General features: G+C 42.2%; 1 protein-coding gene across 3 annotated transcripts in view; it reads right to left on the bottom strand.

The window, feature by feature from the left end:
- The window catches only part of Ralgapa2 (Ral GTPase activating protein catalytic subunit alpha 2), a 271,244-nt gene that overhangs the window by 54,258 nt on the left and 193,675 nt on the right, over nt 1-23,311 (bottom strand). For all 3 annotated transcript variants that reach the window (XM_085696826.2, XM_085696824.2, XM_048455526.3), the window contains one exon: nt 22,283-22,410. In XM_085696826.2, the coding sequence (XP_085552952.1) occupies nt 22,283-22,410 (128 nt within the window). The remainder of the gene's footprint in view (nt 1-22,282; nt 22,411-23,311) is intronic.

Here is a 23,311-nt window from a genome sequence, read left to right as displayed (position 1 = left end):
TACATGAAATTTATGTATATATTTGCATAAATATGTGCAATATGGCCCCAAACCATAAAAATTCTGAACTTTCTTTTACAACTTCCTAAGACTATGGCACAAGGAGTTTGGAGTGATAGATAGATAGATAGATAGATAGATAGATAGATAGATAGATAGATAGATAGATGGATGGATGGATGGATGGATGGATGGCCGGCTGGACAGATAGATGCATCACTGTGTCACCAGGCAGTAGTTCTGTGCAATGTTAAAGGAGAAGCGTATAGGAAAGAGTGTCAGTTGCTCTAGCATTTCACACCATGCTCGTGACATTTTTCTTTCTGCCTGTCCCTTTCACTGCCACTGGGGACAGAACGAGGGTCTCACATCCACTAGCGCTCTCTCTGCCACTGAACGCTATCCCAGTCTAATTTTGTAATAACTTTTCTTCTTCAGCCTATCAAACTGTTACATTCTTCCACCATCAGGAAGGAATTCAAAGTTCAAAATTAAAGCTTACAACCGCACCCTCCACTGGAGAGGAAATATTTTTATATGGAAATCTGAAACAACTTCACCAAATGCTAAGCAAGCTTAAAGTAACTGGACTATGTTTCATACAACACCTCGAAAGCTTTCCTTCTGGATCTCCCCCAAGACATTTTTAGCCGGAGGGGTTAAAAGTGTGGGTGTGGAAGTCAGCTTTTGTTTGAAAAATTAGCAATGCTATGAGTCACCCTGCATTAGCAGCCGAGGAGTTGTGCATCTTGTACGAATCCAGACACCATATGCCATGCGAAGGCCTATTACTTTATTCGGTGCCACTGCTGACAGGCAGCCACGTGGGTATCCCCAGTGGAAGGGCTGTCTCCTCCCGGCGGCGAGGACAGGAACCCAGTGAGCTGAACACATCCGACATTGTACAGAGCAGCAGGGACAGCTGGTAAGCTAGCGAGCAGCAAGGGCCAGCTAGGAGCGCGGATGCTAATGAGCCTGGCGACAATGCCGGCCTTCAGAGGGGCCAGCCCAATGTCGACATGTTCCCACAGCAGCCTCAAGAGGAGAATCTGCTCGCTCATGCCTTCAGTCTCATTAAAGCACACACTGGCGTTAGTAGTTTATCAAAATCTGCTGTAAACTTACAAGTCATAAATCTCCCCAACAGTTTCAACATGCTTTAAAAAGTAGCAGGGAACTGTGTGGAGAAGCCCACGGGTCTGTTTGGGTAGCAGGGAGAATTTACTAGGCAGTATTGGGCAGCGGGTTAACAGGACAGGCAGAACAGCAGCTGCTGGGTTCAGGTCCCAGCTACTACACTCACATAGCTGTGTGGCCTCCAGCAGGTTTTCTACTCTGTGCTCTGCTTGGACTGTGTCTTATCAGATGACAGAGTCCTACGTTTGCATAATATGTTAGCAGAATATGACTCTTTTCTTCACTGGTTGCTGGAAGGACCCATGGACTGTATATACAGGTGAAGTTCTTAGTGCCTGGACTGACTGAGTAGGGGTTGGTGAACCGATGAATGTCTCTTCTAGGGGACCAGAGCATACAGCACTATGAAGCTCAGCATCCTGGCATCCTTTGTGTCCCACAACATAAGGCAGCAGACATCTCATGAGGGAAGGGTTTAGATACAGAGTGAGATTATGTAGAGCAGGGGTGCAGGGAGTTGTGGGGGCTCTGGGAACTTCAGGCAAGATTACTAGTGGCCATGGGTTTGGTCTCCTAGAAGCATTTGGGGCTCTTTGACTGTTATGATCTGCGATGGTTCTGAGTGCATGGAAGGCTCTGGGCTGAAAAGTGTTCACTTTCTGAACAACCCTCCCCCTCTCCTCGCTTTTTTTGTGACTCCTGTTCATTCTTCCAAGGCAGGCCAAAGCCCCCTCCTTGGGACACTTTGCCTTGAGTTCTGAGCTGAACCTGCCATTGCAGTGATTAGGACACTGTGACCGCTCTTTGCTGTATACCCCTGGAGGACAAGAGCCACGCCTTCCATATGTTTATCCTCAGCAATAGCAAGGAGTCTGGCAGACAGCAAAAGCCAATGGATATCTTATTCAATGAACAAGGAAATCAGGAAAAATGAAAACCACAGCCCTGCTTTTAACTTCTCATTTTCTGAGCCTACCTTTGGGAGTGAGACTGGGAAGAAATAACCTGCTGATCATCTTTTTGCCAACATAGTATTAAAAGCATCTAAAGAAATAATGCTGTGTTAAATGATCACCTCCTCATTTCCTGTGGCTGAGTGTGTGGGAACATGAGAGAGAAATGCCTGGCTCTGGAGGACAAAACTTGTCTCCTTGTCCCCGTGAAGTGTGCATGTGAAAAAAGTTCATAACGGGCATCTTTGAAGGTGACATATATGCACTTTGAAAAACTAAAAGGATGCAGATGTCTGTCATGTGCAGATGAGTCAAAATGGTCCTAATTATGCCAATCAAGAGTGAAACCAAGATAATATGCTAGAAGAGCTACACTTGGGTTTGGAAAAGCATAGTAAATCCTAGTTAAAGTTGAACACACCTCTAGCTCCAGCTTTATAGGAAGCTAAGATAGTTCTGAGGCCAGCCTGTACAAATAGCAAGACCCATTCTAAAGCCACCAACAGGCAGAGGGAGCCACAGCCCTTTCTCCAAGGTTCTTACATGCAGTAGGTACTAGACTGAGACACTGCCTGCCCCTTGTTGCACAGGCATACCACAGTAGCCAATGCTGCTCATGTTTCAATCTGCTGTTGCTTTCGGAGTTGCCTTCCTTTATATCCGTCCCTTACTTTCTTATTGTAACCCGAATCCCACAGAGGATGTCAAGACCACTAGAGGAAAACAGAAAAGCTAGAAAGGAGCCTAAGTACACTGCCAGAGAATGGCTGGGCTATTGCACAGCTCACTCCCAGGTGGAGGCTCCTGAGGCATCCCACTGGTCCAAGGATAATCTGATTTTCATTCCCTGGTCTCTTACAAGGCCATAAGACATCCAGAGACAGAAAGGAGAACTGATGCTCACTGCCTTCTCATTCTTTTGAAACAGCACATTAAATGAGCTCTTCAGGCACTGGAATTTCAAAGATTGAAAAAGAAAAAAAAGACTTGGTTTTGATTTTTTTTTTGAATAGAGGATTTCATGTAATTTTAACTACTGATCTTCCTGCCTCCACTTTCCAAGTGCTAGACTTACTATCATGCCCTGCTAAAGTAACAACAAAACACAATCCACACCAACTCCCCCCCCCCCCAAAAAAAACCAACAAACCAACCAACAAGCAAATTGTCATTAGTGTTTAAAATTTAGCCAGAATGTAACTAATTCTAGTCCAAGGCTCTAGAGTAGATTTAACTACCCAGGACACAGTGACAGCTAGTAGAGCCAGAGAATGTTGGCCTGTTTGTGTGTGTTTCACACATGCATTCACATAACGGATGCTTGAACAAACATGCACACAGTCCAGGCAGAGTCCCTCTTCCCTACATTGTTTCAGAGGAATGGTGTTCCACAGCTGGGTCAAGTAGAACCCCCCGTCATGGATGGAATATGTCCCTAGTGAGGGTGCTATGAATCTTCTGCCACGAGCTGCCACCTCCACAGTCCGTGTAATGCCACCTAAGTGTTCTGCCTCACATGACTTGCTGCAGGCTGCTGGAGATTAGAGCCATCGATCGCTCCCTGCAGAAGAGTCTCGCTGTGCAAAAGGAAAGTAAGCAGCGGAGACAGACAGCTCATGTATTGATCTGCTCTGGTGGGGGGGCTGTACTTCCAAATGAGGATCAGCACTCCTTCCCAGCACCTAGGAGGGTTACTGTAATATGCATCGGGACATGACAGAGATGGCGTGTGGGGCCAAACACTGCTGCCCCCTCTCCTGTCAGTGGGCCACAGACTTGTCAGAGAAGCCAAGGTGCTGTGTGAAACCTCCAGCTTTTAAAAAAATGCTTGGCAACATTCTATACTCTTTGGGTATCCTATATTCATTCACGGCAGGGCTAAAAGGCTGTTGTAAGAGATCTGCCAGATAAATTAGGGAAGAACAATTATGGATGCATTTCAAGAACATCCTTCTAGTACCCAAGAGTCACGAGAAACCTTTTTCCCATAGAAGAGGACTACTCATGAAACTTAAAGGTGGACATTTAAAGATTGGCCCCCAAAACATTTGCTCTCCTTAAAGAAAGTGCAACAACATAAACTAGATGGCTTCCGGGTTTTTTTTCAAACTTCCACAGGCACAAAAACATAAATTCACCTAAAAAGAAAAATGAAATTATGAAGTATATCAAAACTCATGATTCTTGAAAGTTATGCAAAATTAAATATGGGATTAATGAAAGCAGATTTAAGTGGGACCAGTGAGATAGCTCAGTAAGTAACTGCCTGCTGCCAAACCTGAAGGCCTGAATTTGATCCCTAGCAATCACCTGGTAGAAGGAGAGTACCAGCTTCTGCAAGTTAGCTGCCCTCTGACCTCCGCATGTATGGCACATCGCATATACCACTTGCTTACATCAATTAATCAACAAGAATGTAATAAAATTTAAAGTGAGAAAGTAAAGAATCCACATAGAACTCAGAAGACTCTACGTGTGCTTCTGTGGAAATAGATACAAACTGAACTGTCTTGCTTTTATGAGTAGTTGTTGGATTAAAGTCTTTATTTAAAATCAGTTATCTCCTTTTGGTAAGCAATTTCCTTCTAAGCTATAAAGATATCTTATGGTATAATCAAATAAATGGCACCAGAATACTTTGCCCTCAGAATTCCTTAGTGTTTGCATTTTTTATTTCCACCCAACTAAAAATACTGAGTCCTGATATTCTGGATGGTGGGACTGAAATATGAATAAGACAGGCCTACAGAACTCAACTTGCCTATCTTGGGGCCCTGACCCAGAGTGACCACAATATTGTTTGAGGGCAGCTGACTGGGATGTTGCTGATCTCAACAGGCTTTCTTTCCTCCCTCAGATCTTTAGTGGCCAATAATTCTGAGTTGTCCAATGTGAGACTGCAAAGCCTTGTGCCTCCCCGTAATCCCTGCTGTCTCTTGAAGCCCCAAAGAGACAAGCAAAAAAGTTGGACTGAGGCAAGAATACTCAAACTGGCTACAGGAAGGGGCTGCAGGTCAGGTATACTTGGTCAGTTCCTAGCTATTCCTGCTGTACAGATATAAGCCACAATAGACCCAGGCAGGACCCAAACCTGAGTCTAGGAAACTCATAGTCATCCTTCATCCATTTTTCTTGAAAAACCTCTGCCAGCATCCTTAGGTTATCTTGTGAGAGGAGGCAATGCTCGGACTTCTATTCCTGTTTACCTTTTTATCTAAAATTAGAAAGTAAACTAAACTTTACTGAGATTTAATGCATGGCCTCACTGGAATGCTTCTTGCTCAGTCATCCCTGGGCCTGTCCCTGGCAGAGGGACAGAGAGAAACAGACAGCAGAACCCTCATTCACTTTCCACACACTATGGGCTCCTGGGGTTTCTATGAGTTCTGAATTTTATCACCTCATAAACAATCATTACAATCCATTGGCCAAAGGCAAGATGTGGCTCACAGGCCATGGTAGTCTTTTCTGTAATGAGATCTGCACTTTTCTCATAGGAAAGGTCTTGTAACAGAAAGATGAATTACTCATTTTTCATTTCTTTTTTTAGAACAGGAAATGTTCTGGAGTTGGTGGCCTTTTCTGTGATGGCAAGGGGCTGACTTCATTTACTCATCTAACAAGCATTTCCTGAACAAATATTTATCCTGTGGCAGGTGCTGAGGTTGCATCCAGGGTTGAGTCTCTCCTGGAAAACACAAGCACGGTCTGTATCCTGAGCTACCCTTATTTTACCAATTTGCTAAATATTTCTACTATCACCTTTAGAAATATCCATGGAGGAAAAAATGAGACAAAGATCTCTGTCCTCACATAGTAGGTCCAGCACGGATAAAAAGAGTAAGTGGATTCTACAGTAAATTAGATGGCGACAAGGGCTCACACAATAAAGAACACAGGAAGGCCACAGGAGGTACTAGAGATGTTTGTGCACAGATGTGCGTAGGTGTGTGCAAGCTTTATGCAGGAAGGAGGGGGAGAGCTCAGAGAGGTGGGAAATGAGCCCTATGGACACCTGGGAGCAGCTGTGCAGGCAGAGGGCAAAGAGCACTTGCCCGTGGCACTTGTGATCTTGGCAGTATGAGCAGGGCAGTGTCGGTTTATTAGTCCAGGCTGCTATGCTGAGGAGAAAAAGGGGGCAGGAGAAGTGAGGCAGCTCTGGCCAGCAATAAGCCTTTAGCTGACCTTAAGAAGTCATAAAGGAAGGAGGACATTTTAACACTGTGAGAGTGTCTGCCATCTGAATACAACATGCTGTGGTGAAAAGACCTGGAATGGAAATGTTGGAAAACACAGCCTTCGGCATGGGAATTAACTTGTTGAAGGCAGTCTGTGTTTTTGCAAAGCTCCCATTTCTGCAGCATCCAAAACAACAACAATGAAACAATGAACAGAATTTAGTACAGTGCTTCTAACCTCCCCAAATAAAGATGTTAGTACATTTTCAATATTTTAAAAAGTATCAGTCAGGTTTAGGTCGGTATAGGTCAGTGGTAGACTGCTTGCTTGTCCCAGGTTCAAACCTCAGAAACACACACACACACATACACACCCCAGTACAACTGATAGAGCATTAAGGAAGATGGCAACTTCCAGCCCAATGTTCAGAGGAATCTTCTTTGTGAAACTGATGGCAAGAATGAACACTGAGCATGAGCTATTGGGTTTTACAGACTAAGACTGTAATATGTCCCAGCCCATGTACGTCTCTTTAGAAAATTTTGGTTTTGACTACCAACCAACAAACAAAATCCAAATCAGTCAAGCCTGGAAGGACCTCCTGAGTCATAGAACTTTAAACCAAAGTTTTAAAAAATAGTATGCCTATTTAATCCCACTGCAGTCAAAAACTACTATCTTAGTAAAAGCGGAACAATTTTATGCTATATAAAATACTTCAAAAAAAGCTCTTTACTCTTTATCACATCCTTTCAAAATCCACATTATTGGGCACACTTTGTAATATGGATCCAGACTTCCGAGGCTGGCAGTGGACTCAAGACGGTACCCTTGCTTACTGATGTGAGGACCATGATGATTTAATTTCCATTCCTTCCTCTGAACAGAACCAAGAGCTGTGACCTCAAGTCAACAATGACATGCTGTCCCCCCAAAGCAAGCTCACCAAAATCCTTCTAATCTAGAGGTATTTAAATAAACAATTGTGGTTATTATCTGAGTATGTTTTTGGAAAACAAACCCAACAAAATCTTGTGAAATTTCTAGCCTATTGAGACTTGGAAGATCAACAGATGAAGATCTTAATGAGAGATACCCACTGATGCTGACAGCCTGAAGCTGCAGTTGGAAGTCCTTCTCCTCTCATGCAGCTCCCTCCATCCTCTCACTCTCTTTTGTAGTTTGTGGTTGGAAGACTCAGCAGAACCATTGGATGCTGACTACAGGCCTTTCCTATATCCCAGAATAAACACTGCTGGTGAAGAAACACTGCTGGTGTAGGTACTGCACTCTACAGTAAAGCCAGGACCTAAGAGACAGGAGAAGCTCAACTGTCAAGTTCCCATGGCATGCATAGCAAAGTCTAGGAACCACAGTGTTCTGTAAGAGGGTGGAATGGTGCAACCACTTCTGATCACAGACTGTTCTCCAAGAGCCAGACTTTCTTGGGCAACTCAGCACGTATATGCTTTCTTGCTCTTTTCTTGATCTGTTTATATGGGTATGCATGCTTTATCAAGTCTTTTCCTTTCCTATGGTGTAAATACAGGCACAAATGATAATGAGTCTGTACTCAGCAGTTGATGATGATCACGGGAGAAAGATACAACAATTAAATGACAAGAACTAAAGGGGAAAAAACGAGGTAACGCTGCCCAAGGAAGAGAGTTTGGTAGAGGACTTCCTCACAAATGACTTTTAAACAGAGACTAAGGGAAGGGAAAGAGCTATAAAGGCACTGGGAGGAGGGATGGGGCAGATGGAATCTTAGGCAGAGCATGGAGTTCTTTAGGTTGCAGAAGCTGCATTTCAGTTATGTTTTAAGGATAATGTTTTTACATATACTTCATTCCACAACTAACAATAACCTGAGGGATTATCTTCCTCACTTTACAGATAAGAAAGCAGGCAGAGGTAAAATACCAAAGAACTAGTTACCAGTCTAAAACTGAAACCCAACTTCTGTCTGAGGCCAGCTCTCATATATGCTTGAAAATGTGGGTACTAAGACAAAGACATTTTGAAATGGGTCTAGCATTGGTAGGAAGATGACTGCCATGGAGAATAGGCAGCACCTTGAATTCTTTTCTACCAGAATTGTCAGTAACAATGAGCACTTGACGACAAGAGGGGTGGGGATAGAGTTCAGTGGTATAAAGTTAGTCCATCTGCGCGCGCGCGCACACACACACACACACACACACACACACACACACACACACACACACAGAGGCCTAGGATGGCTCTGGAGTTCTAAGGCCTAGTCGACCTTACTTAACCTCTCTGATCTAAGAAGTGATCACAGTATGCGAATCCGGAGAGGGATGGCTAACAGTACAGAAATTCACATTCTGTAGTTCTGAAAAGAACAGACCCTGAACAGAGTGGGTAGTAGAAAATGCTTCCCAAACTACAACTAGTTTGTCTAGGGCACAATCGGAGGGCTAATCTCATCTTATCATATCATTTAAATAGTCTTTCCTGATACAGCTATCATAATGTATTGTATATGGCACTATATGTGTTTATTGTGTTGGAAATGAATTCTACTTTCAAAATTAATAAGCACATAATATGTGAAGGCTTAAACAAAGGGCTTAAGATTTTATAAATACAGTACTTAAATTTAAGACAAATTTTATATTTCCTCTGATACACACAGTAACATCAGTTTCTTGGAGTATAAATTCATTTTTTTACTAACTTCAATTCATTTAATTTTAAATGTGTAAAAAAAAACAACCCACACATCCTATTTATTTTCTCATAGTCAAGCTGAAGCTCAGCGGGAAAATATAATGTGATGACAGTTTCCATCTTCTTTGGGGAGAAAGTTATGAGTCCTGGGTGTGAAAGGCACAATGGAGAGTGGCGGCAGCTCCCCCATCGGCTCTCCGCCTTCTTTAAATTCCACAGAGGATGGCAGTTTGGATGGAAACCCCAAAATCTATTCTGTCCATCTGTTTTATTATTCTTAGAACAACTGTCAAAAGTTGCCCAGGGATCAAGTTGCAAACGTACTAATTTGCCTTTGAAAAGTGGGCCCTGGGGGAATTCTGGAACTCTGCTTATAAATTCAGAATCCCCTCAGCCAGCCAGCCTGCCCTACCCTTTGTGGAGGTATGAGACTTTGCACTTCCAGGCATACATCTGCCTCAAGCCCGGGATGCACTGATAGACTTACATCCCACTTCATAGGCAAATGAAGGGGAACCGCAGGGACTTGGCATCTTAAGGGCTGGCTTGTTCCCTGACAAGCAGACTGAGTTTTTTAGGAGGCAGCCCCTTCATTGATCATGGGTGGATGAAAGTCCAAAGCTTTGTACTGAAGGTTTAAAGGCGTGAACACGGCAGAGGGATGCCCGTTCTGTACTCTTTTATATCCTTGGACCAAACAGGAGATAGGCGCCTGAAATGAAACATCGAGGAAATAAGCTGAAGATAAAAACTATAAGCCACCGAATGTGGTGCCATTTGTTTCTGTGACTGTGTTGAAACAAAAACAAAAAGACTGTCTGGATAGGCAGACTGTCAGATGTGTGCTTGTTGGGAATTACAAGGCATACCTAGAGAGCTGTACATGCTAAAATATGGGGCATTTAGAGAACACGCTACTCTGCTCAAAACTAAAGCAGCTGCCCATTCCTTAAACTGGTTGTGCTTAAGGCATGTGCAAACATAATACACAGATGGAAGTGCATGAGGGCTTACTGGATACAGGGACACACGGGTCGGCACTGATCCTCCTAGTGACCAGCATTCTCGACTAGTTCCCAAGGGTCTCTTGCAAAAGCTTTCAATGCATAGGACCACGGAATTACACCTGAAAAACAGGATCTATCTGCTTTGGAGTTTGGAGTTTCTCAGTATTAGAGAAAACTGAAAAAGAGGCTCCTTCAAGGCTCACATGATGGCATTTGGATTGTACTTGCTCGGATTACCAAAAAAGTATTCAGCTTTGATTAAAAAATTTCCTTGAGCATGTTGCAAATGACTGCAGCAGGGAACCTGCTGGGAGCCCACTGCAGACGCACAGAAGGGATCACCAGTTGGACCTGCTGCTTTGTCCTTCTTTGGCTTTGCACAATCTCTTATTATAATAAGGCATGTATTATCCTTTTTAGAGATTTGAATACAGAAAGTCTCACTTTCAAAATACTGCTTATAATCCCAGAGTCTACGATGTTTTCTGTTGATGCTGGTCCTTTCAAAATGGAATGGATAATTAGTAAACTGAAATTTGATTAATGTTGGATTAAGAGGTTCTGATGTTTCCCTGCAATGTGTTATTTCAGTCTGAGGTCACGGGAAGAGACTGTCTTTAGGAAACTTGTTCCCCCTAATTTCCAGAATGGGAAGATAAAATTCAAACCTTATCTTTTAAATACGAGATTTCAGTCTATACATGTCAGACTGAAATTTTCTTTCTCCCCACTTTAAACAGTTTTCTTTGTTACTCTGAATTGGAGCCAATGAATTAACCAAGACAGCACAAAATTAAACAGAAATACAAGTTTTCCTCAGAATTTCTCAGGTTGAGTCTTCCTAGTTATGGTGCGTAACTTGGCATACACAGAGGTTTTAACACCCTCTGCTCTCAGTAGCTTCCAACACAGACTTTTGGGAAAGTGCAGAACTTCTCTGGAAACAAAGGGTCCGTCTGGTCTGGCATAGATTTCGGTCTTTGAAAGTAACCGCTTTGATAATATTCCAAAGAAAGTTTTAATTTATAATACTTTGTGTATCCAAATGTCAGGGTGAGGGCTACCTCTTGAGGATTTACTGGTGTTATCTAAAGCCAGATAACGACCAGCCATTTAAATGATCAGTGAGGTAGGTTCTTGTACCCTGTGTTAAAAGTCATGCTCTTTCCCTCAGCTGTAGAGTATGGAAGAATCAGAAACCATGGCTCCCTTTGAATCTATGTCATTCCCAGGTAACTGTAAATGCTAAGACACTGTCATTTATGGAATGACCTTTTGCTCTTTGAATATGCAGACATCAATAAATGCCAAATGCCTAGAAATGCTCACAGCACTATGTAAAAGGTAAGTAGGGTCAGCCAACACTTCTCCTGCATGCTTTTCCCATGACAACCATTTCCACTTTTCTAACGGCTTTCTAATAGCAAAATGTATTTAGGAACAATAGTGGAATTTGTGTCATCATGACCAAATGATTCCGGTGCAAACCCGAGATTCTTCTGGGGCCCAGCAGGTTTCTGGTCCCTATGGAAACGAAACCTCAGACATTGTCCTCCACTCAGCTGGAGGATAAGGCCGGAGGCTTTTGTGCTCAGTGAGATTTCTTCCACAACCTTCCTGCAACAGACCTTAGTGCTTCCTCCCAACTCCTTTCTAATTGAGATGCAAATGCATCTCTCTGGCTGATTACACTTCCCTTATAGCAACTGACGAATGCAGCTGTACCAGAGTTTGTAGACTTTCCAACAAGTGACTTCAGCTGTCAGTATTTGCATGCCTGGCCTAGACCAGCCCACTCCTGCTGGTCTCAGAACTTCCTTTGGACATCGCAGGCGTTTTTTTTACTTATGTGCGTAAAAATTTACACATATTAATAGCTAAAAAAAAAAAAAGCTGCCCTCCCCATCCCAGCACACCAAAGAAGTGGGGCTTTCTGGCCATTTCCCTCTGAGCCTGGACTGGGGCTGTCACTCCTTCCTGAAGGTATGGGCTTTGGTGGTTAACAGTAAATTTAGCCTTGTAAGTTTTCTAACTTTAACCATCTTTGAGTTCACTCTTTCCTCCCCAGATCTATTAAATACTCATGACTATGAAAACTGCTGAATAGGCTTCATTTTCATTTTACATTGTTCAAAAGTCCATTAATTTCAAAATATAAAGTTCTTCCATAAATTTTAGAAAGTATTAGTAAAATCAATCAATCAGCCAATGTACTGTGTACATGTCAGGAAAGTGCTCTACCACTGAGCTAAATCTCCAGCTACAAAACTATTTTGAACACAATAAGAGGAAACATGCATATCATTATCATCCATTAAAAGATTATTTCATGTAATACCTAGTTTTTCAAGAATTCTTCTAACTTTAAAAAAAAATCCTTTCTGCTGTTTTTCCCAGCGTGCATTTGTTTCCTACCAGGCAGAGTAGTTACCCTGAGTGTTGAGGACAGAGCTGAAACTATACCTTTAAATAGGAAAACCAAGGTTTATACAAGGTACTGACATACACAGATGCACATGCAGGCTGTATGTGGACCCACTTTTCACCTAAGACAATGAAGGCTCCCAACTCTGAAAAAAAAATGCAATATTATAAAGTATTTGTTTTATCTTTTGATTCTGTTTTCCAAAATGAGTTTACCAAATGAAGGTTTCACTTCCTTCACTGCCTGTCCCTCTGCCCCATCTCCCAGCTTTGCACCCATATGCATAAAGTCCCAGGAGGTACAGGGAAGAGTGGCAGTGAGAGAAAGAAAACAAGGTCCACACTGGGAACTGCAGAGTATGGTTGGGAGTGGAATACTCAATGCAGAGTGACCCTTAGGTCAGCAGAGTGGGAAGCAGCATCCCTGTCCATGATAACCTGGCAGACAGGGGTGACCCAGTTGAGACAGTGGCCAAGAAAGGAAGAGCCCAGGCTTTTGTGGACATTTTCCCAGGCAGAGCATCAGCCTGCTTTCTTACAGACTGTTAGAAGTTTAGTTTTCTTGAAATGAGGTCTTTGTAAGTGTCACTGCATACCAAAATAGTTTCTCTCTTTTCATGAAAACTTCCCCTGCAATCAGGTGCTTCCTATAGGCTTCATGTCCTGGGCAGCTTTGACACCAAGAAGCAGACCTTTATCATATGGTAGGGTGTTTTCTACAAGCCGTTGAAGGGGACATTTCCTACCCTGTATTTTAATACTTAGTAGGTAAAATGGAAATATTCCAGCTATGTAACTCCCAGCTGGGATCTTCTAGTTTTCACAACAGGCTTGGAGCCCATTATTTATGGGAACCAGGCTGGCACCACAATAAAAACTCCAAAAGGCAGCACTTACTGGACTTCCAGCCAGAACTGGATGGTGCTTTCCTGTCAGGATCTGACAGCCATGATGGTGGTACTGGCACTGGGTCTCATGAGGTGGGGACTACAGTGGTCAGAAGGACAGATGTCCAGTGAAGAGGTTAGGTATTACTAGCAGAAGGGGAGGGAGATTCAGTAGGCTTAGATATTTCTTCTTCCTCTTCTTCTTCTTCTTCCTCTTCTTCTTATTCTTTCTTCTTCTTCTTCTTCTTCTTCTTGTTATTATTTAATTTATTTTTTATTTTTTCAAAACAAGGTTTTTCGGTGTAGCCCTAGCTGTCCTGGAACTCACCCTGTAGAGCAGACTGGCTTCGAGCTTAGAAAAATGCCTGTCTCTGCCTCCCGAGTTCTGGGATTAAAAGAGTGTGCCACCACCATTAGCAAGCTCAGATATTCAAAGTCTTTAGGAGAAATTAAAAAAAAAATAAAACCTATATTTTGTGGGCTGGAGAGATGGTTCAGCCATTAAAGGCTGAACTCATAACAGCAACAACAAAAACCCAAACCAAACAAAGCAACCAACCAAACAAACTCCATCAAAAACAAACAAACCCCCCAAACCAAAAACCTACATTTGGGGGGAATGTGGAGATGGCTCAGCAGTTTAGAGCGCTTGCTGCACAATCATGAGGAGCAGAGGTCAGATCTCAGCACTTGACACAAGTCAGGCATCCCACAAATGGCTCTAACTCCAGCTCTAAGAGATCCAATCCTCTCCTTTCGTTTCCAGGACTGAAGAGTTGCTCATACCTGTACACACATGTGCATATACATATGCATATACACACTAAATAAATAAATTTTTAAAAATCTACATTTTTTTTTATATATACGGGCTGGAAAGATGGCTCAACAGTTAAAGCGCATACTGCTCTTGCAGAGGACCCGAGTTTGGTTCCTAGTTCTGATGGGGACTCACCACAGTCTGTAACTCTATGCCTTCTGGCATCTGCAGGGTCCAGACATGAATGTGGTACACATATAGACAAAACACCCATATACATAAAATATTCTTCTAAAAATCTACAATTTAAAAAAATGCAAAGTCTGCTTGTTTTTCACTGTGGCTGACAATCTTCAGTTTTGTTTTTGGTAATACAAGGAGGCCAAGAGCAGTTCAAACAAAGCCCATCTGTAGGCTGGATTCAGTCTGCAGGCAGCTGGTTCTGGGCTCTGGATGTTTGCATGACACTGAGCTAAAGCTGCTGCCTGGCTGGCTCTGCCCAGTGGTCCCAGTTCTGCAGATAGGTCATTTACAACCTCCCAGGTTCTAGAGGTGCTGCCTTCTTGGTCTGAATAGCTTCCAGATGCCTAAGGCTGCATAATGGTCACACTTTCCCTCGACTGGCTCTGAACTGTGAGGCCCTTCTTTCAATGTGGCCCCCAGAGTAGCACACTATCTTTGGATGATGATGATGCCTGGATTGTAGGAGCAGACTGTATTCTAACTCCTATGAGTGGATCTTGTGCCTCTTGTACTATGTCATAGAGAACGTTGGTGCTGCCAATGTTACATATGTTACCCTTTCATCTCTCACCTCAAATCTGTGGTCACTCCAAATCTCCAGTATTGTTCATGATGGCTCCTATCAAGCCATATCATTCCACTCCCGCTCTTACACAGTTGGTTACCCAACTCAAATATACACCATTTCTTTTATCCTGCCCAGTCCTATTGTTTGGGCCAAAGGTATCATCTGCTGAGACAACCCTAATTGTTGACCTTGCCTTGGGTTAGTTAATGCACTTAAAAAAAAAAAACCCGAAAAAAAACCCCGATAGTTCTGGAACGTTGCTAAATCATTAATAAAACTGTTGAATGGAAGACGGGTAGGCTAATGGACAGAGAGCTGCCCAGTTCCAGAATTAAGGCATTAGAGTTCTGACTACAGTGAAGTTATCCATCTCTCCGGGTCCCATAGTTCTCGCTCATGTATGCCAGGTGATCATGGTTCTTTGTCAAAGTCAAGATTTGTATTTGTAAGCTTCTAAGCTCTGAAAAAAATGTAATGTGTTTTTGACACCTTACTCTTACAGACACATCTCTTACAGCTCTGAGCTCTGCTACAAATCTGCTGTAATGGTAGATATGGGTGGCTTTGGATAAGAACTCTACTTGTAGGAGCCAATCTCCTTTCTTTTTGTTGTAGTCTCTCTGTCATGACATCCAGAAGATGGGGACATTATTATGTATTCAAAGCACTTGGGACTCCTCCTTTAATCTTAAAGTACAAATTTTAAACTCAAATTTATCAGAAACCAACTTCCTAGGAAACTTCTTTGGTTGCTCTTTCATGTCTCCCGTTTTTCTTTCTCAGAAAGTCATTTATATTTTATTTACTTATCTGTTTGTTTTGAGACAGGTCTCACGTGTTCTAGACTGGCCTTGGACTTGCTATGAAGCTGAAGGTAACCCTGAACTCCTGAGATCCTGAGTCTACCTCTGTAGTGCTAGGACTACAGGTGTGAGTTACCATACCCTGTTTAACTGAAATTTTAAGATTTCATTGTTAGCAATCTTCCATTCCTCAATTCTTTTCTCTTAGTACCTCCCATGGGTAGCACTTGTCCCCCTCATCTGTAGTTCTTACACTGTGCTTCCCAAGTGTCTGGAGTATGGTTTATTTCCACTTTTCTCCCACTCATATACAAACTCCAGCACAAACCCACCACTTTCTGCAATACTCAGAGGCATAACACATTCTTTCAAACTAAGGCATGAATCTTATGTGGTACATTTTTGTGGTTCACTTCCAGTTTTCTAAAAGATGAGACTATCTGCCAGTTAATGTTTGCTGCCTATAGTAGAATGTGCTTTGAGTCAATATCAAACAGTATTACCCATTACAACACTTTTTCTTGTAGGTCTGTTTAGAGGTCCTAATTCTCTTATTTCCCTTTGGTTTTTCAAGACAGGATTTCCCTGTGTAGCTCTGGCTGTCCTGTAGACCAGGCTAGCCTTGAACTCACAGAGATCCACCTGCCTCTGCCTCCTGAATGCTGAGATTAAACACATGTACCACCACTGCTCAGCATAGAGGTCCCAATTCTTAAAGTATCATTCATCCCTTCCACCTGCAACTTGCTGCCATTCAGTCTACTTAACTTTGCCTCCTCCCCCCACAGTAATTATCCCTCCACAAGTGTTCAATCCTACCCTAAAGTGGTTTCCTTAATTTTTTTGGGGGGGTACTGTAATTATCTGGTATGTCTTGACTTCTTGCTTGCAGAAACTCACTTCTTAGTCTTCTCACACACACTTTTCCATGTAAAGACCTGAGACTATTAGCCTCAGTGGTGAATGAAGCCAACTATGAGGATATGTCTTGCTTGGCTGGTTTGCTGAAAGTAATGCTTCCTCTCTCTCCTCTTTGTTCCCCTTTCCTATGTCTCTCTATACCTACCTCTTCCTTCAAAGTCTATTCTTTAATTGCTCCACAGGAGGCTATCTATGGTTATACATTGGATCAGCCCACCCCTTGCATAGGTTCTAATCTATTCCCTTGCCTCTGCTACAGACAGGGCCCTATTCTCTCTCAGAACTCCTTCCACAGTTCTGTGTATGCTCTCTCTGCCTGTCTTCTCTGTGTGCCTGTGCCTGCATGTGCATATCCTACACTCTGCCATATGGAAGCATCTGTCATTCTCATATGTAATGGGCTTTCATAGCCCGGTCCATGAGCAAACAGTGTCCTCTCTCTTGGAATATTTTATTCATATTTATTTTTCTGGTGGCTAGGATGGTGCCTGGCACATGGCAGGAAAGCTGCAGACGTTGACAAATGCATAATTGATTGTGCATGGTGGAATATAACACATGGTGTGGTTTGGTTTCCTTTCTGCAGTATAGGGAAATGGGAAGGAAATAATCAAAGGTCTGTCCTGGAAGAAGAGTTCAGGATCCCACTGGACAAGAAAGAACCTGGATTGTTAGAGCTTTAGAGGGAAGGGTCAATTTTGAAGCTGTGTGAATTGGGAACAGAATTTTGTGATGATATTAAAGGCACATGCCTCTTAGATATATACCAAATATTTATGTACCTGTCAGCTGAAAATGAAAGCAAATCTCACTCATGACAGAAGAGGTATGCAACTTCGTTATCTTTGGCATACCAGTTCTCTCCAAATATTGACACTTCCAGAGAGTAGAGATGGCAAATGCCACCGAGACTATTGTTCTATTGAAGTGGACATTTAGTCCAGAAAGCTACCATCGGCTTGATTCAGGGTGAAATCCTCCTAATGGGCACATTGCATATGGTGAAGGAACCTTTACCCTGAAGTATGTTATCTGACAAGGAGAATGAAAGTCCTTGGCTCTAACGGTTATAGGAAGTTCTATTAGCAGACCACAGTTTCACTTTGGAATCTTTAGTTGGCTTGGGAACTGTAAACATAACATGTGATAAGCTTCCTACTTACTGTTCTCTAGGCCCAGGAACAGGCCCTACTTGCCAGTGAGCGATGGAAGAGGAAGATGAGAGGTGAGCTGGCTCTCACTACTCAGTGGTGCATTGGCCACAGGATGACAGTACGCTTGGCAGATTTGATTCAGCCCACTAAGGAGGTCACAGGAAGGCCCACAAGAAGCAGAAGGGCTGGGCACAATTACAGGGTGTTTTCTACACACGGTCCTACTGTGTACACATTTTTTTTTTAAATTATGGGAGACAATGATATTTTTCAGTCTTCTTTGTGCCTCTGCCACGCAGTTCCAACTGTTTGATCAATTAGCCAAGAGAACCTCACACAAGAACTCCTTTGATATTGACCTTAAGCAAGATTTACTGCTAAAAAGCGAAACAAAAAAGCCCAAAAGACAAACTTGTTTGGGCAGTGCTTCCAATCCCCAATTAATCAGAAGTGCATTTTTTTTAAACATTCCACAGTCAAATTGACCCTTAACTGTCCACATTTCTACTATTAGTTAAATTTACATAAAACTGGATCCCAATCAAATTTATTCTAAGGAAGTTAAATATCAATCAACCGGGGAGAGAATAGGGAGGTAGAAACAACTAAGTCATTTCATTGTCTCTCTGCTTTGGCTGCCATTAGGCATTGGTCAGTGTGTAGTCACTACATAAAAGAAGCAAGTGCTCCCACCTCAAGGATTTACAAAGGTCTGAACTAAATGGTCACTCTGACACCTAGAGAGGGGTTGACACTGAGATGAAATTAGAATCTTGTCACAACTTAGTAGTTATTTCAAAACTGCAATCTACGTATTAGAAGCAAAACAAGGACTTGGGATAGTTATGTAAAAAAGCCTGGCTGACAAGGAAATTCTCATTGTTCAATGCTGGCCTTGCATCTTGGGAACAGGCAGCTGTCATTCTTCCTGATATTTGGTCTTTAAGTGAAGTTTTTTTCTATGGCAGCAGACACAAACTGCTTCCTTCCTTAATGACTCTGGGTTCACACCAACACAGCTGTGCTAAGGGATATATTGCCTGATTTTAGGGGAAACAACAACAACAACAAAACCACACACATGCACACATACACACACACACACACACACACACCCCTCCCAATGCCAGACATTTAGAGCCAGAGTTCCTCAACATGCACTGGAGATTTCAAGATGGGTTATAACAGGGCTTCAGGGCCACTTGGCTTGAGCAGCTGGAAATGAGAACCCATTTCCTCAATGACTAAGATATCATAAAAGCTGAGAGGTCACACTTTTCTGCCAAAGCAGAACTTGCTTTGACTGTGGAAAGAAAGCAGCAGTGAGTGACCACAGAGCCACAAGTAACCAGAGAACCTACCAAACCCTTTCCAAGCCGTGCGACTCCCTTGTAGTAGTCAATCATTTGCTCTGCAAACTGCCACAGAAGGAAAGGGATTATAGGGTGACCCAGGTTTCTCTGCTTCTCAGTTCTTCCTTGCTCAGCAGCAAACTAATTGTGGAGGGCTGCTAGAATACACAGACAGGAAGAACAAAACATATATGCACACATGAGCTATGGCATATGAATTGCAAAATGCTATTGATTTTAGTTGATGAGTTGAAAGCTTATAGATTTATTATCAAATTAGTACTCTATAATTTAGAATGATAAAAATCAAAGCAAATAATTTAAAATTTAACACTCCTTTACTTTGAGTGATGGTAAACAGCAAACACCGGAAGGCAGTAAAAAAAAATAGAGAGTGCTTTATACTTCAGGACCTTTCTAGGCACTTTCTCCTCTCTTGAAAAGGAGTACCACATGCTTGTTCCCCATTGGTCAAGTTAAGTCACTAGCACTGGATCAAGATACATCCAAGGCACTGCTGATGACCTTACCCCTTAGGGGTCTGCACAGGGCTTGTAAGGTGTGGTGGCACCTACACCTCTTGCCTATTCACTGTCTACTTGGCAGCCTTGGACAGACCCTCTAGCATGCTGTTCTAAGATGAGAATCCTGAGGTACATGTGTCCCGGAACTCTGAGCAGCTTCTTTGGGGGTCACCTAGAATGCCACTGCTATCACAGCTGACTCTTGGGTCCATCACAGGCACCCTTACGGACCTGCACGTGTACAGGATTCATGTGATATATATGTACCTCCCAGAGCACTGAATCTTGGGTCCTCTGCTGAGTGTCACCTATGCTCCTCTCATTCTCCAATCTCTGCTGAAGTATGTTCTCCTTGGAGAGGGCCCCCTTATCCTGACTTTTGTTCACCCCAACTCTCAGCTCACTTGCTCTCAGAAGATATGGGACCAATCAGCCTGTGCGCTCTTTAGGTGTCAACAAGGACTGGGCTCCTAGAGCCCTGCTGTGCTGCAGTGGCCCTAGCTTCTAGCACTGGAGTTGGCAGACAGGTCACAGGAACTGTTTGTTTGGTAAATGAAAGCATGCAATTAGCACTCATAATTAGGACTGGTTAGAATAGTCAGTGGTTTTGAAAATTCAAATATATAAAATATAAGACTATGTCAATGAAGCAACAAATTCCAGACAACGGCTATGACACTGGAGCAGGTCAGATGCTCCCAAAGCGCACTGAGGACTTCAATGTTCTAGTGAACGTTACAGGAGCAGCTGGCACAAGCTCACACAAACAGCTGTAAAACTTAGTGAGGATGTTTAAAGTACAAAAATCTCCCTTTTCTCTTTCCCATTTCCTCATTTTTATTATAGTCCTTATTTCTGACTAGAGTATTAGCAGTTCTGCAGACAGAAATAGCTATATGATCACAAATTTTTCCTCACATGACTACAACTGTATACAACTTTGTGTATATCATTTGATTAACTGTTTTAGATTATTTATTTGACCAACAAATTAATTAAGAGAAAAATATTTAAAACTTTATGATGATCAATATAATAGGTTTTGTTATTACTTTCCCTCCTTTTCATTCTAAATTGTCCTCTAAGATGTCAAACCGTCTATTTTATGAGTTATTCTTGAGTACTGGCACCCACACTCATGATGTGGTTTCTTTGAATTTTTTAAGGAGACACTGATCATTATCTTTTCAACTCTTAAAAACACCATTTTCCCTAAATCTGACTGCTCCAAAGGCACAGAGCTAACGTTCAGCAAAATGACAAAACATTTATTTTGTGATTTGTTTGATAAGGGAAGAGGATGTGACAAGATTAAAAAAAAGCAAAGTGGACTTCTACAAAATAGAATGTTCTTGTTTTTAAAGGGCTTTTGTTGCCTCAGCCCAGTATCCTTGACTGACAGGTGTCTAGCTCATCTCAGGTCATATACCAACTGACAGACAGTTGTTGGACAGGTCTTTCTCATTTTTGCCAAGAAGGTCCTGTAAGCTGCAGTTTATCTGAAATATAAACTACATGCTGGGGGTAGAAGTGGCAGCAGCTATACGTTACATCTGGGGTGTTCTGGAAATCTCTGCAGAGAGTACTGCTTCCAAACACTCCCCACCAGCCAGGACAAAGCATGAGTGTGTGCTGGAGGGAATAATGCAGCCTGGCCCCAGGGGAGGGACCAGATGGGACCTAATAGCTCTTTTCTACTACTAATTTCTATGATAATTTTAAGTTGCCACATGGCATATGTACTTTTTAAAATCTAAAGGCAGGATATTATTCAACTGAATGACCAATATTTTAATGAAAGGTATGTTACAAACTGTATCTCTTTACACGTTATTTCTCACTCACTCGCTGTCCACTATAATATATCACTTACAACTAGGCTGGGAGAAGTCTATAGAGAGAGGTCAAATAGAATGTGTTTTTAATCATTGTTGATACCAATTAGAAATAAAGAAATTCTAAGTTTTATTAGGAACTTAGATGGTTTTTGTAGTGGCTTTATGAAGTCACTCATCTTCATCTTTTTCTTTTCTTATATTTGGAGATCACATGTGGATTTAGGGACTACACATACCAATTATTGCTTGAAAGAAAAATTAGAAACGTGAAATTTCTCCTGTTTTCAGAGATAAGAACAGGAATTAAGAGAGGAAATATTAATGATTGGAGAAAATTGCAAAACCTTTTCTTTCCACTCTTAGTGATGAATCCAGATACAACTTGATTTGGGTACTCCCTTCCCTCTCTTCTCTGCCAGGTGGAATTTCTCCTTCCTCCATCCATCAGAACTCTGCATTTCTTGGGTGCTGTGTACAGTTTTTGATTTATTAATCATTTCATTTGCTTTTGTTTACTGGTGCTCTGAATGAGAACTGCAGGTTTGCTCCATACTCCTCTTTCTGCACAGTGGACTTTGACTTGAAGAAGAAGAGACTGAATCTGGGAAAAGTCCCAGAAGCCTTGAGCATGACAGTCACGGCCTCTCAGAAAAGACTCCTGGACGAACTAGGAGAACAAACTACGTTCAGGGCAGCACCATATCACTGTACTTCACAGAGATCAACAAACAGCAGCACAGCCCGGGCCTGAAGCCCACTTACCTCTCCTGAAAGCTCTCCAGGAAACTCACCCTGGGGAGGGTTAGTAAGTTACATATTTACAGCAAAAAGATACAAGCTCTGATAGAGTGGGATGAGGCACTTCACCGCTCTGCTGGCATTGATGCACGTGGCACAGATAAGGCTTGGCAGCAGCTTCCCACTCACGATGGCTCCGTCGAACAGAGGCCCAAAGAACGGAACCTGGAATTCATAACAGAAAAACTATGTTCAGAACCAGCCTTGGCATTATTTTGCTAGATCCATTTCCACCATGTGGACAAACCACAGTGTTCGTGGATGTCTTTTTTTCTTTCTTCCTTTCCCCTCTATTAGAATTTCATTAATTCTATTCATTAACATGGAGGTTGTTGGCTCTGTGAGATTTGGGACTGGAGCTGGCTAGTAACTCTTATATACACGAACAATTTCTCTTGATTTTTCATTACTTTACACAATATTATATGATAGACAATATTGTATGATTTATGTTTGTGAAGAACACACACATAAGACCTCTGCTATAAGCTAACTGAAAGTTTATACAGATTTCAGAAAACAAACAGTTAAACATATACTGTATATGATGTGTAAAACGGATGAAAGTGCAGAGAAGAGCAAAGGGCTTTGGGTGGATGTGTATCTCCAATTACATCAAAACGAGAGGGAGAGTTTTAATGGAAATGTTTCATTAAAAGTCTATAGGAGATGGAAGAATAAACCAGGAGCTATGAGGACAATGGGTGGAAGAATATTCCATGAAGAACAGCAGGTGTCTTGCTTGTATTAGGAAAATTAGCGTGTTTAAGCAAAGGCAGGAGAGTCACAGCTGCCAGAGCCAAATTGTAGAAGGAGACCAAGAGGGAGAGAAGTTGCACAGGAAACAAGAAGAACCTCGTAGAAAGCTGTAATAATTCTCAATTTCTACTCTAAGGAAGACAGAAACCTTCTAGAAGGTTTTAGGGAAGTAGAAAACAACATCTATTAAATGAGAAAAGTAAGATGATCATTTCATAAAATGGCTTTAAAATAAGTGTTTCATGCCAGGCAGTGATGGCCCACATCTTTAATCCCAGCACTCAGGAGGCAGAGGCAGGCAGATCTC

The sequence above is a fragment of the Myodes glareolus genome, chromosome 10 (assembly GCF_982192425.1).
Source record: "Myodes glareolus chromosome 10, mMyoGla1.1, whole genome shotgun sequence".
Taxonomy (NCBI): Eukaryota; Metazoa; Chordata; class Mammalia; order Rodentia; family Cricetidae; genus Myodes; species Myodes glareolus.
Note: the sequence above shows the minus strand (reverse complement) of the source record. Positions and strands in the feature narration are given on the sequence as shown.